We start from the raw sequence: 16,377 nt of genomic DNA, 5'->3' as shown, positions 1-16,377 counted from the left end.
AAAAAAGGGTTTGGCGGCTGGATCACGTGGTGAAGGGTTGGTTTTACTAAAAATATGCTAAACATAATGACATTTTTGTATTTGCCGTAGCAGATAGAGGCACAACTTGCCACCAGACAACTGCTCTGCCCTCCAAGCCAGTGGGATGCCCTAGAGAGCCAAAACACTTTAAACTACAGCAATGCCATAATAGGTCCTCACCTGACTCCACTCACTTGTATGTGGCATGAATTATACTGTTTAAGCAAGCCTATTGGTAACGATGAAAGATAATCAGTGAAAATGAAGAAAAGCTCTCCTTTTTGGAGTGAAAATGTTTAAATGTAATGGTACAGAAGGAATAATGTTAATCTAGCCTCAGATTTAGAGGAGAGACACTAGCATCAAGTTATTTCTTTTGTTTGCGTAGCATGTTGTGCTCTGGACATATTTAAAATTATCACATAATCGTGAGGGGGGCCCCCCTGTGAATTTTAGCCTTGGGCCACAACAGCCTGTAGAATCGCCACTGGTCAAGGACATGAAATCAGCTTTGAAAACACTTACCTGGAACATATTCAAGTGTCTGGAAGAATATTGTTAGGCTGAGATAAAAATGTTGCTTAGGACTTTGTACGATCAGTTAGCTAACGTCAGAGGAAAATATTGAAAAGTGTTAAGATTTGTTTCTGTATTGAAAGGAAAAGCTCAATTTTTGCTCAGACGTCGATGTGTTTGTATAGTTGAGCATCCCGCTTTTCTTTAAGTGGCAAAAGATCCAGACTGTTTATTTTAATATGCGTGTGGGTGTTGACCTATAGACAAGTTCCTTGTCTTGCTTGGGTGATGACTAATAATCATAAGCAGCAGAGGTAGTTTTTGCCCTAATATAAGTAAGCAGAGGGACCTCAAAGCTGCTTCTGCCCCATCAAATAACCCCACCGCTTCTCATTTGACCCTTGACCCACTGATGGCACAGATTTTTCTCTTGTTTTTTCTCTTGAAGAACCCTCCTCAGTCTGAACGTAGGCCGGTCTCTGATGCTGCTCGTCCATCAACCCCTCTGTGAAAGAACATATTTGCACAGTTTTGTCACCACTCACCTAAGCAGGAAGACACAAGAACAGTAGGTGTGACTGTTCTCTTCTTTTTTTGTTTGTTTTTAGTGAAACGGGTTTTACAGAGTGTTGTAGGAAGGCAGCGGATTAACAACAAAGAAGCAGTTTGACAGCTAAACTGGCTGGTTATGTGAGGAATGCGTTTGATTCATCAACACATGCGCTGCTTGACAGCCGAGGTGTTGTCGAAGATTGTGTGGCCGCAGACCGTGCCACTCTGTTAATCATAATGGAACAAAGGAGGCAGATCTCCTGATGACAACGATAGCGGCCTAACCAAATCACACAACTACATGCACACAGGCTGCAAGGGCACAGAACAATGACACCCCCCCAGCTGTCTAGACTGAGTGCAAGGCTACCGTAGATCTCAAAGGGGGGGGATTAAAGCACACATCACTACACTCACCTGTTCTTAGCTACATGTTTCTCATTGTGTTTTTTCATGCAGCGCTGACACAGTGTGACAGGCGCAGAGGGGGTTGAGTGTAGCAGGAGCTGTGAAAACAAGTTATACACAGAGTACAGCTGTGGATGACTTCTTCACACTGTAGAAAAAGCGGTGTAAGCAATATGGCTTTGGGGGGGGAAGTGACATTTTAAAGGAAGTATTTCAGTTTGTTAGTCATAAGACTTTGTGTTAGGTAAGCTGGTCTTCCCTTGGAGTTTCCAAGCAGGAAGGCATTTTAGAGGAAGTTTAACTGGGATGGCATGAGGTGACAAACAGCTGACGGTGCCGGTTGTTGGCTAATGAAAAGCGAACCTCATTATTTGTTGCTCTTACTGACGTTATTGAGTCAGTCTCTGCTCTTGCTGCTGTTTCACTGCAAGCCCTACTTTTCCTCGGTTGTCTCTTTTAGTTAAATTGGCCATAAAAGTTACATAGTTTGTCTTTCACTTTTATGTCAGTACTTAAAGTTGCACCCCTGCAGGTTTCACTACTACTTCGAACTCACACATCACTACCTCAACCCTAAAGTCCTTTTGGGTTACTTTCACTGTCGCAGAAAAGACTTTGCTTTCGGCTTGTCCATTTAAAAAATGTACACATTGGCAGATGAGCCGCCTGACTGACTGAAACTGTGAGGTATCGACTGACAGACATGAGGAGCTGTGATGAAATAATGACTCAGAGCCTGAGAAGTGCTGGAGGGAGGAGCGGGAGGCTGAGGAGGAAGCAGTGGGGAGAAATACGGAGATGGGAGATTATCACATGCGATATGGGGAATCATTGACAGTGTGAGCACGTAGTATAGAACTCGCAGACACTGCTATACATGTAGAAATACAAACACAGAGACATAGAGAGTTGTGTGAGATTTAGTCACCTTGAACTAAGCAGATATTGTCCTCCTGTCATTCTTAACATAAAGGAAGTTTTCTTTAGTAACCATAAAGCTTCACTCGTGTACTTTAGTCCTTTATCCTGTTCTCTGTGGCTCAATGTTATAATCCAATCTGCAGGATGTCACTGCAAGGACATCCCGGTCTTTTCTAGACAGAGCCAGTAACTTTTATGAGTGAAAAACAAGTCAAATGTAATTTAAGGCAATTTTTTTTTTAGCATTTTTAAACAATATTCATTCATCCTCTATAATCTCTAACTCTACAATTTTAAACTCTGTTTTTTCACCCACTGTTATTTATAGAGCTTTAGTATTTAGGCTGATTTGTCTGAATCAGATGGACAGTGTTTTGGTTGGTTACACACACACCCCCGATTGCACATAGAGCCAAGATCACTCCACTGATACGCAGACGAGATGTCGGCCTTTTCTAACCACAACATATATTAAAAGAAATGTGGCTTTGGGTGTAAAACGCTTCTCAGAACTCCCCATCCCCCAGCCTTTTGTGAGCCTGTCTGTGTGTGTTTGTGTCTAGGTGTGCACAAGTGGATAAGTAAGTGCCCAAATGTAGGGGAACAAGGAGGACAAAGGAAAGCCGATCCACTCACACAGGGAACTTGAAACATTTGTGCATGGCACCGTGCGTTTGGCCTTTCAACCCAGGGGGACCCACGATACTCATTTATCGGGGCGGCTTGTAGAGGTCAGCAGAGGATGAAAGTATGGCCGAAGACATTTCCTTCACTGTCTTAGGACGATCACTAATATGGACGAACATGCCGTCTTTCATTCAGTTTACGAAGGACTTCTTTTGTGTTAGTACTGTTGTGTGTGTATGTGTGTGTGTGTATGTATGTGTACGCGCATATACATACACACTTTACTATGTGTTCAGGTGCATATTTAGGCCAAGCTGACAATAGACAACAGGAAGAGTGTTTGGTATGCTATGTTGTTGTGCTTGAGGTTTCAGTGTCAGCGTGCAGGTTTTTTGCTTTTATTGTGAGTCCTGCAGGCAGAGATCTTTTGTAAAACCAAAGCAACTTTGAGACTGCAGGTATTCGAGTTGGATGTGGTGCTACGGGTCATTTTAGTCGCTGTCATAGAGCACAGGAGCTATTCCCACAGAAGAGTTGGATGAAACTATAAAATGTAATTAACTATTAACGGCTGCCTTTTTTTTAAGCTGGGTGATGAAGACGAGCTCTTTTGTACTGCGAGTGACATAATGGTATCACTGCTCTAGCTTACACCACATTAAGCGTTCCTTTCCACTAGAGCTGCAGTGTTGGTCCACTGAGGGGAAGAGCCTGTTGAATTTTTAAAATGTGTAAGCCAGAGCCTTACAAAGGCAAAGGGATTCATTTCAGTGGTGGAGACAACATGATCAGCCTCCACAGTGACTGTGTGACCTGTTTTCATTCTCACCTCTGGCTTGTCAGCGTGGTAGGCGGGGCTTGTTGTTTAGGAGAGGTATTCTGTATCATCTGCCATTGACAGGCTCTCATCAAGTGAGGGGAAATAAGAGTCTTTGCACTGGAAAATAAGAGTGAAAGCGATACATCACGAGGATGGACAGAGGATCTAAAAGAGACAGAGAAAATGTTTGGGTCCAGCAGGTCAACTGGAGTGAGTGGAAACAAGCAAACTGGTTTATGTCATGATGATTAAGCTTCGCAGGGCCAGGTGAATCTCTCAGCGTTTCACAGTATAGACAGATTTTAATCTGTTTTTTGTGGCAACATTTCTGCCTGATGCACCAGCAGAAACCGGCTGTACTGGTTACCTAGCGCTGAAGAGGCGATGACCTGGAGATGGACTGGAAAGTAAGAGGGCGGGGCTTGTGTTTCTGTGTCCTTGAATGTACACATGAGATTAAATGGTGCAAACCTTGAATTACACAAACAAACTGTCTTGTTTACATGGCTGTACCAGAGACCTTTATGAAAATGAAACGAATGACTTTTCTAAATCCCAATTTCATCTCTCTGCTTCATTCATTTGGTGTGTTTGTGTTTATATTCTAGTCAGGAATGCCCCAGACTGCGTGCTCAGGCACCATGTTTACCACTCCCAGTGGCTTCAGCCCTCATCTGGCCTGTGCTGAGCCTGGGGAGGAGGAGGCTCCACAGGAAGGCCCGGGGCCGGGGCCTGGGGCTTGCCTCTCCGATGGGCCGCCCATCACTTCTGCCTCCCTGGACACCCTGATCCAGAACCTGGTGCCCACTGCCGATTACTACCCCGAGGTAAAATGAAATGTGCTACAGTCACTGCTGCTCATCATGTTCCCATTAGCCTCAGAGTCCATTTCACTTTATAGTGCTGCCGATTAGATTATTAACCACATGTCTATGTTTCAAGTGCTCCTCTGCTTCTTTTAATGACAGTAAGCTGCAGTGGTGTTTATTGATGTGGCGAGAGTGTCTTAGCGAATGTCTTTTTACGTCCTTTGACAGAAAGCCTATGTGTTTACCTTCTTGCTGAGCGCTCGTCTGTTCATTCCTCCTCCGGAGCTGCTGGCCAGGGTGTGTGAGATGTGCATCAAACAGCAGCAGCTGGATCAGAGCCCACTCGATACGGTCAGCACTGCACCACACATAAATACACATTCCCGCGTATGAAAAGCATTCAGGCTTACTTATCTGCTGCATGTAAGCATCTTAATAACCGCTGTTTTTCCCTTCACTCTATGCAGGTATTTTTGTTTGCTATGTTATAAAGCCAGTTGTAAATCTTTCTCACGTCGTTAAAAACAGGCAAAAGTTCGCAAGTTTGGCCCCAAGATCCTGCAGCTGCTGACAGAATGGACAGAGACATTCCCGTCCGATTTCAGGGATGAAAAGATGGTCGGACACCTCAAAGACATCATCCACAGGATAGCTCCATGTGATGAGGTATTATGTCCAACAAGTCCAGTCATCTTCACTTAAGATGTCCTAAGATTTTTTTTTTCCAGTTTTGAAAGGCTGTAAATTTTCAAACAGGATAGATTAACCAATAAAACTGGACAGAAAACACTGGATAAAAAGCATCTGCAGTGAAAAATAGTCTGATGGGGAGCTCGATTTAATTATTGTCACTGCGGCTGTTGATGAGGGAGTCAGTGTAGGGTGAACACATACAGCCTAACTGTTATACAATCTTACATTACATGAGGGAGGAAGGAAGGATATTAGAGGAGTGGCTCTATCTGCAGTCTTGAGGGGAAAATAGAGGGAAGGAGACGGATGGAGAAAAAGGGGAGAGGGTTGGGATGCAAGGGCGCAGAGAGCCGAAGAAAAGGTATGGGAGTGGGAGTGGAACCATAGTGAGAAATGTAGGGAGGATAGAAAGGAAGCAGGAAAGACAGGTGGTGATGAATGTGCTGCTATTTAAAGCTGGCTGTCTGCACTACGGGTGTGTGTGCATACATGTGGGAGGTGTGGCTCTGGGTCACTTGTGAAACAGACTGACCTCACGTCCTCTTTGAAGCCCTCGTGTCGAGCGAGGAACACCAAAACAAACATTCCCAGGCAGGGCACACAGCACACCTCTGCTTGCACTGCTGAAACTCACAATAACATGTTTAACATGTCGCTCTCCTCTTCTCTCCTCTCAAGGCATACTGGAAAACCCTGAACCAGGTGCTGCAGAAACTTAGCCAGAGGCTGTCCCTGATGAGCCAGGGGGAAGAGAGCATTGTCAAGGTCTCCCTCAATGCCTCCTCTGACAAGCTGGTGGCCTTCAAGACCAAGCCTCCGCCCATCCAGAAGGACATACTCTCCATCTGCAACGACCCCTACACGCTGGCACAACAGCTCACCCACGTGGAGCTGGTAAGGAAGAGGAGGGGAGGAGGGGAAAAGAGAGTGGGATGCGGGTTAGAAAGAGGTCAGGGGTAAGAGATGATAACGAGGGCGGACGAGGAGAAGTAGAAAGGATGTCAGCGGAGAGATGAAGGCGGAGGATGGTGAAGCATGGGTGGAGATCAAGTCCACCCATGTCAAGATCATAAACATTAAATCACATCAAGAGAGAGGGAACTGGAGGGTGATAAAGATTTTAACAGAACAATGGAAATGCAGTGAACGAATTGATGATGAACATAAATCATCAAAATAACTCGCTGGATTTTGACGCCATGTGTTTGATAACCTGACCTTACTTGTCAGCTATTACAGCGCTAACTTCCTTCACAGACAGCAGAACAAAGGGAATGAGGAGATGAAACCCACATGAACAAAGGATCCGTACACTGTCCCTCACATTGCATGCTCGGTGCCTTCAGTCTGCTCATGTGTGTCTTCATGTGGACACGTGTATCTCGGGGTGGTTGTGTTTCTGTCTGTGCATGTGAGAGTGTCTGAGTAAGCTTGTACCCTTGTCTGAGCGGTGACATCACCCCTGAAGTCAGTGATGCGCCCGGGGCCTCAAACAAAAGGGAGGAAAACTGCAGTGGATATATGTGACCTGACAGCTTCACATGCGTTCACACGCACGCATACAAAAGGAAACAGAGATGGGCAGATAGAGAGGCATGCAGCAACCACACAGCCTGGATATTATTGTATGTTTTAGCAACATGTTGATACTTATTTAAAGAACTACACAGCTGTGCTTTATGCCACTGTGTGCACGCTTGTGTGCACGCTTGTGTGCAGCGCTGCTTTGGTTTTGGGTTGCGTCACCAGTTGAGATGGTGCTAATGACTCATTTTGATTTGCACATGTATGTGACTGCACAGCTGTCTTTTAATAGAGGTGAATATTGTCTCAAGTGTCACTGTGAGGAAATCTGATTCCAGTGAGTCACCTCAGTCAGTCATTATTCGTCCATATTGATTGCCTTCCATTACTGAAATGAAAGAATTATTAATGGGGCTACCCCCGTCGGTGTATGTGAGTGGACTTGTAATGCTCATGTCGTGGGAACATAAATATGTTGCCGCTGTCAAGGAAAGACTTGGTACGATGTTGAGGTTGGTTTAAAGTTCAGGTCAGATTTGTTATGGTTAGTAATTGTTATGGTTGGGGCGTGTCTAGGAAAAGAATGAGAGTGAATGTATTGTCCTGCAGGGATGAGTGATTCATGACTGTGTGTTTGTATTTTCCAGGAACATTTGAGTCGTATCGGACCGGAGGAGTTTGTCCAAGCTTTTGTTCAGAAAGACCCTCTAGATGGAACACAGGTGAACTTTTTTTTTTTAATACACTGTCCTATTTAATCAGAAAACTAATTTTGCACTAAGCTTGCCAGAGTCTGTACTTAGGTCAATGCTGTAGACTGTAAATAGAAGATGGCATCCGTTCATTTGTGGACTTGAGTCCCGCATTTGACCATCACCATCTTGCTCTCTTCAAAATGGTACAAAGCCATGTTCCACTATGGTAACAATAAAGGTGCATCCAAACAGGAAGCAAATCACTCGTCTCATATTTCTTTGGAGATAACAGCTGGTCACTAGTGGGCATTGGTTGCCTAGGTAACGTTCTATGTATTTACTACTCTGTTATATTCCTCACTGGTAGTCCCTTCAATCACTTGCCCAAAAGTTGAATAATGTTTGTTTACAGTAGGACCTGCTCACTTTGCTTTGGCTGCAAAGTGGTCAAATGCCTTTGATTTTCTTTGGTTGACACATCGCCGCAAATTCCTGATGAAGTTTGTAAAGACTGCAACACAGATTATTTAAAAACAAGCTGTTATTAAAAAAATGTCACTGTTACTATTATTATTATTAGCTTTACATTTAGAACCAAAGACTAGATCCATTTTTATGGTCTTACAGTCTACTGTCAGACCACAGCATTTGTTTATTTTTGCATTATGGTTAAAATTGTTATTTTGTACGTATCCAAACAAATGTCAGTGAGCGTAAATGTCACAAATGGCGAACTACAGCAAGCACACACAGTGCGCTTTCTGTGCCCTCTATGTATGACCGCTGAATGCTTCCACTCTCCGTTCCATCGCTGTCACTCATTCACTGATTTCCTTTCATTTTCAGTTATCATCACTTTAACCTGTCTTCACTCAGTTTCTCCTTTCTCTCCTTTTTTTTGTGCTCTAAATTGGTTCTGTTATTTCTGCTCCAAGATCACCGTCTTTGTTATTTGCGCTCACACAGGGGGTCAAGCTTGTAGACGGGAAGCTAATTAATAGTGGAATTCCCGATGGTAGCACTCACTTGTGGTGTGTGTGTGTGTGTGTGTGTGTGTGTGTGTGTGTGTGTGTGTGTATGTGTGTGCGCGCGCGCATCTTATTAAGCAGCCGTGCTTCAGTGACCAGAAGAAAAAAACCTCCAACCTGGAAGCCTACGTGAGGTGGTTCAACAGACTTTGCTACCTGGTTGCGACAGAGATCTGCATGGTGAGTGGAAAACACAACTCAGTTTCAGCCATATTGAAGCCTCCAAAACATTAGAAAGACTAGGAAGCACACTGGGAACAGAACAAGATTATAAACACCTCTCAGGGATCTACTTCAGACTGAATGGGGAAAACCTGGAAATGTCAGTAACTAGAGGACATATCTGGGTGACCATTGTAGCATATATGCATGTTTTTAGTTTATAGATTCTCTTTATTTAATAGTACTTTCAACTGAATTCTACCATAGTAGTAATTTATTCCCCTAAGTAAGTGAACAGGAGATAAAGGTTTAGTTTTAACAGGGCATTACTGCCCCTTAATGGACATTTTGTGTTACTGCACTTGCACAGACAAAATTTCTGCCTGTATATGTATATGTATATGTAGAGATAAATTCTCTATGAAAAATTAAGTCAGAATTAAAAAAAAAAAATTTGGGGGGGGTTTTGTTTTGTGTTTTGTCTCACTGCTGCAGCCAGCGAAGAAGAAACAGAGGGCCCAGGTGATCGAGTTCTTCATTGATGTGGCCAGGGAGTGTTTCAACATTGGAAACTTCAACTCCCTCATGGCAATTATTTGTGAGTTGTTCATTTTACAATCCCTGAGCATTGATTCCGATCTTGTGTTCATAGTTAAAAATATATATATATACATTTTCTTTCTCAGCTGGGATGAACATGAGTCCTGTGTCCCGGCTGAAGAAGACTTGGAGCAAAGCTAAGACTGCCAAGTTCTTCATTCTTGAGGTAAACACAGCTATTCACTGTCTAAGAAGTAAAAGACAGTAAAAACTAGATGCTGACGGCGTTTTTGCTTGTTGCCATTTATTCTTGACAGCATCAGATGGATCCGACTGGAAACTTTTACAACTACAGGACTGCCCTGAGGGGGGCCGCCCACCGCTCTCAGACTGCCAACAGTAACAGAGAAAGGGTGGGGCTCAGCAACACATTGACTGATTTCCTCCAAAAACCTGCTGGCTGCAGTTCAGTATTTACTATTTACTTTGCCTTCCTGCCCATTTTCTCTCCTCAGATTGTGATTCCTTTCTTCAGTCTGCTGATAAAGGACATTTATTTCCTGAATGAAGGATGTGCCAATCGGCTGCCCAACGGCCACGTCAACTTTGAGGTGAGGCTGTTTCCTAACCCTGCCTCTCCTCCACCGTTAACCTCATCCTAAACCATTAAATGGTTACTCGCTTATTTATTTATTTAGAAATTTGTCGAGTTGGCGAGGCAAGTTGGCGAGTTCATGACATGGAAACAAGTAGAGTGTCCATTTGAGGAGGATAGGGCCATCCTACACTACCTCCACACTGCTCCCATCTTCAGCGAGGACGGTGAGAACCTGGCACATAGTTTTCATTTACAGTCCAGTTCGCTTGATGCCTCTACTGCTTTGTTCCAGAAAGATCTGAACATCTAACAGTCTTTGTTGCCTTGTATTTTCAAGTTGTCCTCAGGCCAAATTTGAATAACTTGACTAATCCGCTTACTTTCCATTTAGTGCCATTGTCGGGTCAAATTATTCATTTTTCCTAATTACTAAAAACTAATAACATTCTCATCACCCTCGGCTGTAATTTGTTTTAATAGTAATCGGCAAGCGTTACAACGGTGACATTACCGTTTAGCTCAAAGCATCGGTGTCCAACATCTTCACAGCTGCAGACTCTTTAATGTCTCAGCCAAACTCCATTAAAAATAAGACGGCAACCTCCATGTGACTGTTGCAGATGGAAATTGATTGCAAGTAATTGCAGCGACCAACTGGTTGCCCAGAGGTTGAGCGTACAACACCTTCAATCTCTGGAAGGCCACTTTTGATTGCAAGGCAGTTCTATAGATTACCTAGTTGGAAGCAAAGGTTTGCAAATAACTGCCACTAATTTATCAATTTAGACAGATTGTAGTTTTAGCTCTTTTGGACTTTTCTGAAATTCCTGAAGACACACAGTGTCTTTTTTTTTTTTTTTAATGTATCTGTTCTCATTATTCCTAGGGCTCTATCTTGCTTCCTATGAGAGTGAGAGTCCAGAGAATCAGGTAGAGAAGGACAGATGGAAAGCACTCAGGTGAGAACACATTAAATGGGAACTGCTTAAGTCTAAATAGACCTGCTTTACTTAATTAACCTTTCACCTCTTTGCTCCCATCAGGTCCAACGTCCTGGCAAAGACATGAGGCAGCGAAGGCAGCTCACCTGCCACCAACAAGGGAGCGTGTGGACTCTTTGCACTAAACTGAACTGTGAAGGAACCTAACTGGTACTTTGATGTTTTTCTATGAAGAAAAAAAGGGAGAAACACGATGAACAGGATTCATCATGGAGTGTGTAAAAAAACAAAAACAAAAATAGTGAAGTGACTATATTAAGCTATGAAGCAAAATCCCTTTGCAGTTTGCAGGAGGTTGGTGATGAGGTACAGTATATTGGAGAGCGACAATGCTTCTCCATGTGTGATGTGTGTTTACTCTGTGAAGATGTTTACTACTTTAGAGAGTACAGTTACAGGGAAAACCACTTTCTAAAACAAGAATTCCTATTAATGCTGTTTGTGGGGTTTTTTTGTATTTGCTCCTCCCACCTCCTTCTCTCTTCCCTCTTCCCCTTTGCTACAAAGCCTTGTCTAGGTATTTAAATTTGACGTTCTTCTTTTTTTCCTTTACTTGTAATGTACTGTAATGAAACACGAAAATAATGTGACGGGCGCTGGCTAGCCCATTTCAACTGTCAAGTTTTATAGGTTTACTGAAGAAATGGCATCTGTGTGTTTTCAGAGAAGATGGAAGACAACATGCCTTGAGCATTTTGCGAAATATCCTCTGACTGTGTGCGATCACGCGTTTGTTCATATCGTCTCTGTATTGTGCTACACGCTGTCGATCGGAGAAACCTGTTTATGGTTCATCTCTATTTTTTATTTTTATTTATTCTTTTTCATTTTGGGGAAGGTGTCGTGTGGGGATGATCAACTTGTTTTAAAAGTGTTTACTTCTTTTAAATGTGTTGTGCCATCAACTACACAAGAAAACTACAGTAATTGGTCGCTGCATGTGGAGCCAGGCCAGGTGTAGATTGTGTACAGGTGACATTTACCCCTCATCTTTCTGCTCTACAGGAAGTTTTCTCTGACTGATGTTCAGTTGTCTGATATATATTTATGGAGATTTCTGTGCTGACAGATGTATAATTTTTATTGTAATGTTCCTTTATTGGTTAGGAAGTCCAACGGCATGCTACGACAGGTGTTCTTAAAGGGGCATTAGAGTATCCACCTTGTGAAGACTGCAACACAGACTTTGTGGTGAGGATGCTTTGTTACATTTTGTGGAAGGACGATAATGAAAGGAGGTCTTCTGTCTTGATATAAAGTAAAGAGGGAAACTTGTGCCATACAATTCACTGGTTGTCATAACAATTCAGGTTCCTTTGACTTGAAACGTGTTGTTGAATCGTTTTGTGGGATTTTCACCTTTTTTGGCTTCATTTTTTGTTCCGTGATTCAAGAGCCATTTTGCGGGAGGGGGTATGGGGAGGGGAGAGGGAGGGAGGGACTATTACACAATAAGCTTTTTTTTTTTTTTTTAGTAAATGGTCTAAATCGGTTTCTTTTTATTAATTGATGTCAGTGTTTTCTCTAAAGAAGCACCTTTCCCTCTCTATAACAGTCTGACTTTGATTCTCCCACTTCATTTGTCATCAATAAACTTCCTTTCACTGCAACCCATTCCTCAGATAATTTATTCCAGCGAGCTTGAGATGCGATGTCAAATCAGCCACTCATGGTAAACACGTTTTTTTTTGTTTTGTTTTTAAATGATGACTGTGCTGAATATGTGCTTTCAACGACAATCGTCTAGGTGTCATCAGATCTGCTATTACTTTTTAGGGTTTTCTTTTTTTTTTCTTTTTTTTTTTAAATGGTGTGACTGGACTGTCTGCTCCAGTTTTGCATTTTTATTTTATTTTATTTTTGCTTGCACATGCATCGCAGTGTGCCGTTAAATGGGTGGAACACATTCAGTCTTCTTGGCTGTAACTGCAAAATTTGTGACATGTTCCTTTAAAGCCTTTAATAAAACTAAACCATGCTTGGGCTGGTGTCTGTTTGCAGTTGATGTTTATCTGTGATTATGTTTGCTCCACAGCTCAAGGTTTGTGCCTCCATTAAAGTTAGCTCTGGTTTATAATAAGCACCTTAAATGCCTTGAGAATCTAAATGTCCTACAAGATTTCACCCTCAAATGAAACTTAAAATTACATTTTGCGTTACTAAATTTCTGAGGCAGCCACACGTCAATGTTTAGTTTGACAAGGAAGAGAACTGCATAATTTAAATGGTGAACTCCTGTGACTAAAAATGATAAAATGTGTATTTTGGCTTTCAGATTTATTTCGTCTAAGAGGAAAATCACATTTTTCTATTAACTGCGTGCATATGCATGTTAGTGGTTAAGGTATCTCAAAGAGAAACGGGTACTATTCACTCATAACATGGCTGTAACAGTTGACTTTGTAAACTCATGGAGCAGCAGTATCTACCCACTAAAATAGGAAAGTGAGCATGAATAATACATCGCTAAGCTGATAATGGCCTGTCATAGATTAACAAGTATCTGCTAATATGCAAACTTATTTTTAGCCATTCTTGTCAGTGGATTGATGAACTTGTTATATTCTTATGCCATGACAAGGCAACCGTCTGTCCACGACTCACAAGCAACGCTTCTCCTACACTATTGGTCACAATTTAATAAAATTTACACACGATCAGTCTTCAGCCAAACTGTACTCGAGGTCAAGGTCACATTTGTCATGTTACAGGCAATAACCTGTTTTTTGTGGTGGGTTGTGAGACAGATACGCTACTACGTCATTGATTCTCTGGTTTATAGAACCTAATATAGAAAGCCCAGAATGTAGTAAACCAGAAATGGTGCCACCAGAGTTTATCAGATCACCACTAGTCTTGTGGGTCACTGCAATGGGGCTACCGTGGCTCAGGGGGGTTGGGAAGCGCATCTGTAACCGGAAGGTCGCCAGTTCGATCCCCGGGCTCTCTGTCCTGGTCGTTGTGTCCTTGGGCAAGACACTTTACCCTACCGCCTACTGGTGTTGGCCAGAGGGGCTGATGGCGCGATATGGCAGCCTCGCTTCTGTCAGTCTGCCCCAGGGCAGCTGTGGCTACAACTGTAGCTTGCCTCCACCGGTGTGTGAATGTGAGAGTGAATGAATAGTGGCATTGTGAAGCGCTTTTGGTGCCTTGAAAAGCGCTATATAAATCCAATCCATCATCAACACCTTTTTTTTTCCTTTTCACCCATTCTGTTGTAGATTTGCTGTCGAGCTTGGGATCATTGTCCTATTTATGATCCAATTATAGCCAAGCTTTAATCAATGAGAATCAATTGAGTGCAAAAGTGCCCAGGTCATTACCCCTCCACCACCGTGTTTGACAGCTGGTATGAATGTTAATGCTGATGTGCTGTGTTTGGTTTCTTTCAAACATCTCCACTTTGGTCTCATCTGGTCAAATGACATCGTCTCAGAAGTCTTGTCGTTTGTTCAGAGGCAACTTTGCAACAAGCTGTACGTGTTCATGCTGTTTTTAATTGTGTTGAGCATTGGACAGTCTGACCTGGATGTCTGCTGAGACATCCACTCCTGGGAAGATTGTGGCTTTGAATGCTACAGACCAGCAAATTTCTGCTTTTATAGTGTTAATTAATTCCTATGGAAGCAGGAAGTATGTAGATTTTTTTTAAATAGGACTCAATGAAGAACTTCTACACATTGATGTATATGGATATCAGAAGTTTTTACTACCTACTAAGTCTGAATTGACGTTGGCTTTAAAAATCCAACATCACAGTCTATTTATTGCTTTAAAATGTATTGTGCAATTTATTTAGTTTGAAATAAAGGGTGAATAAAAACCACACTGATGATGCAGAACTCTCAAAAACTCATGTATCAAATATAACAAACTTAAATCTTTTCTGTAAATTCTTCCACAAGCACATTTGGTGATTAAATACAAAAAATGATTAGATGCAGCTCATATGAACCTGCATTTCAACTACTGTTTTGTGTAGAAAAAGCTATACTGACAGGCAAAATCTTTATTTTGTCTGCACGATTTAAATGTAGAATCATTAGAACATCTCAGAGCCGTACAAAGCTCAATGTTTTCAAGTGTAATAAGAGAGACATATAGAAAATCTGCACACGTAATTAAGTAATTAAATAGCTACTCAACTGGTTCAGCTCTAATTTTAAAGAACATATATTGGGTAGTGCAAACATGACAATTTATCTATTCTTGGCGAACCAGAAAAGATTTCAGAACAGATACGTCAAATACATTTATTTCCACGATGACAATCTCAGACATTGGGATATACCATGTAAAACAGTGATCAAGATCATTGCAAATGAATGTGTTTATTTATAGTTCAGTGCATTTAGTCTTTGAGTTCTTCTCCACCTGGGCCAAATGTTATCGTGGCCAGTTTGGTATATGTCTCATAGTGCCTGGATCCCAGGTAGGTGCCGAAGAAGGCTTGGAGGACTAAAACTGCCCTCATCCTCCTCAAGACCGGTCTGGAGATCTCCACACAGTAGCGGATCATATTGCCCTTCTCTGGCATCGGAGCTGTACTGTACCTGGAAGCAAGGCCAATATTCATAGGTAACGCCAGGAGGATGGGGTACACCCCACCACCGATCACACCAACAACTGCACCTCGTATTATGGAGCACATGGGACAGTTGAGGTCACCGGACAGGAGCGGGTTGGACACGGTTGCGCTGTACAGGGCGCATGTTGTCAGGAAGGGCAGCACGGCCATGGGCAGGCTGGAGGTGATGGGCGCCTGTCTGACGTTCAGAGCTCTGCGATACAAGCTGTTGGATATGAGTCCCGCAAGTCCGGCGTTTCCCCCCAGATACAAGGGTCCGTAGCTGAAGACTTTCTGATCAATGTCAGGCAACCTCTCGAAGTTCTGCAACAGCATTTCAGCAATCACCGCTTTTGTCAGCCCATTTCCAGAGGTGCTCTTCTTCTGAGGATTTTCCGACATGTTCACAGCGTGTTGGAATCAAGCCGGTTTGCAGCCAGAAAACCTTTGGATAATTCAGATGTTCACTGTAAGCAAGGTGCTTTCAGGAAACAAGACAGGGCGCAGACATGTCTTACCCACAATTCAAAGCGCCGATGTGAGTATTTGTGCCCTGAACGCAACCTGCCAGGCAGGGTTGAGCCTAGGACAAAACAATGAGCTTGGATTTCAACATATAAACGATCACGTTCAGTGTTTTCACTCGGATGTTTTTGTCCCAGAACCCTGTCCCAGAATATTCCTGTCATATGGGGAAAGTATTTTCCCATAACACACACAACAGTAATACTGCTCATTTCCACTCAGAGTGCGGAGAGGAGCGAAGAGGATCTATTTATTATGTTTGAAAAAGCACAAAAACAATAATAAAACGGAGTGGTAATACTTACGTTCAGCATTGGATTGGATGATGGGGTGGGTGCAGTTTTCTCTGGGGGTGGAGTCGGGTGGGCTG

At 42.7% G+C, this 16,377-nt stretch overlaps 2 protein-coding genes across 3 annotated transcripts in view; one reads left to right on the top strand and one right to left on the bottom strand.

Annotated features, from left to right (window-relative positions):
* The window catches only part of LOC102209200 (ras-GEF domain-containing family member 1C), a 21,197-nt gene extending 8,849 nt beyond the window's left edge, over window positions 1-12,348 (top strand). The window contains exons 1-14 of one of the 2 annotated variants that reach the window (XM_005719834.2): window positions 653-1,105; window positions 4,474-4,692; window positions 4,903-5,025; window positions 5,203-5,340; window positions 6,046-6,261; window positions 7,539-7,613; window positions 8,696-8,794; window positions 9,272-9,374; window positions 9,463-9,542; window positions 9,634-9,729; window positions 9,832-9,927; window positions 10,015-10,138; window positions 10,801-10,873; window positions 10,958-12,348. In XM_005719834.2, the coding sequence (XP_005719891.1) occupies window positions 4,480-4,692; window positions 4,903-5,025; window positions 5,203-5,340; window positions 6,046-6,261; window positions 7,539-7,613; window positions 8,696-8,794; window positions 9,272-9,374; window positions 9,463-9,542; window positions 9,634-9,729; window positions 9,832-9,927; window positions 10,015-10,138; window positions 10,801-10,873; window positions 10,958-10,982 (1,461 nt within the window). In that variant the 5' untranslated portion in view covers window positions 653-1,105; window positions 4,474-4,479 and the 3' untranslated portion in view covers window positions 10,983-12,348. Of the gene's footprint in view, window positions 1-652; window positions 1,106-4,473; window positions 4,693-4,902; window positions 5,026-5,202; window positions 5,341-6,045; window positions 6,262-7,538; window positions 7,614-8,695; window positions 8,795-9,271; window positions 9,375-9,462; window positions 9,543-9,633; window positions 9,730-9,831; window positions 9,928-10,014; window positions 10,139-10,800; window positions 10,874-10,957 lie in introns of those variants that run through there. The other variant, XM_005719833.2, reaches the window with a different exon arrangement.
* Window positions 12,349-15,154: 2,806 nt separating this feature from the next.
* On the bottom strand, window positions 15,155-16,078 carry tmem126a (transmembrane protein 126A). The gene has a single exon (XM_005719835.1). It carries the CDS (start codon window positions 15,882-15,884, stop codon window positions 15,267-15,269), a length of 618 nt encoding a protein of 205 aa, XP_005719892.1. The 5' UTR covers window positions 15,885-16,078; the 3' UTR covers window positions 15,155-15,266.
* Between the last annotated feature and the right edge of the window lie 299 nt (window positions 16,079-16,377).

This window comes from Pundamilia nyererei, unplaced genomic scaffold, assembly GCF_000239375.1.
Source record: "Pundamilia nyererei isolate P.nyererei 1_Seehausen unplaced genomic scaffold, PunNye1.0 scaffold00001, whole genome shotgun sequence".
NCBI lineage: Eukaryota > Metazoa > Chordata > Actinopteri > Cichliformes > Cichlidae > Pundamilia > Pundamilia nyererei.
This window is presented reverse-complemented; position numbering and strand designations above follow the sequence as displayed.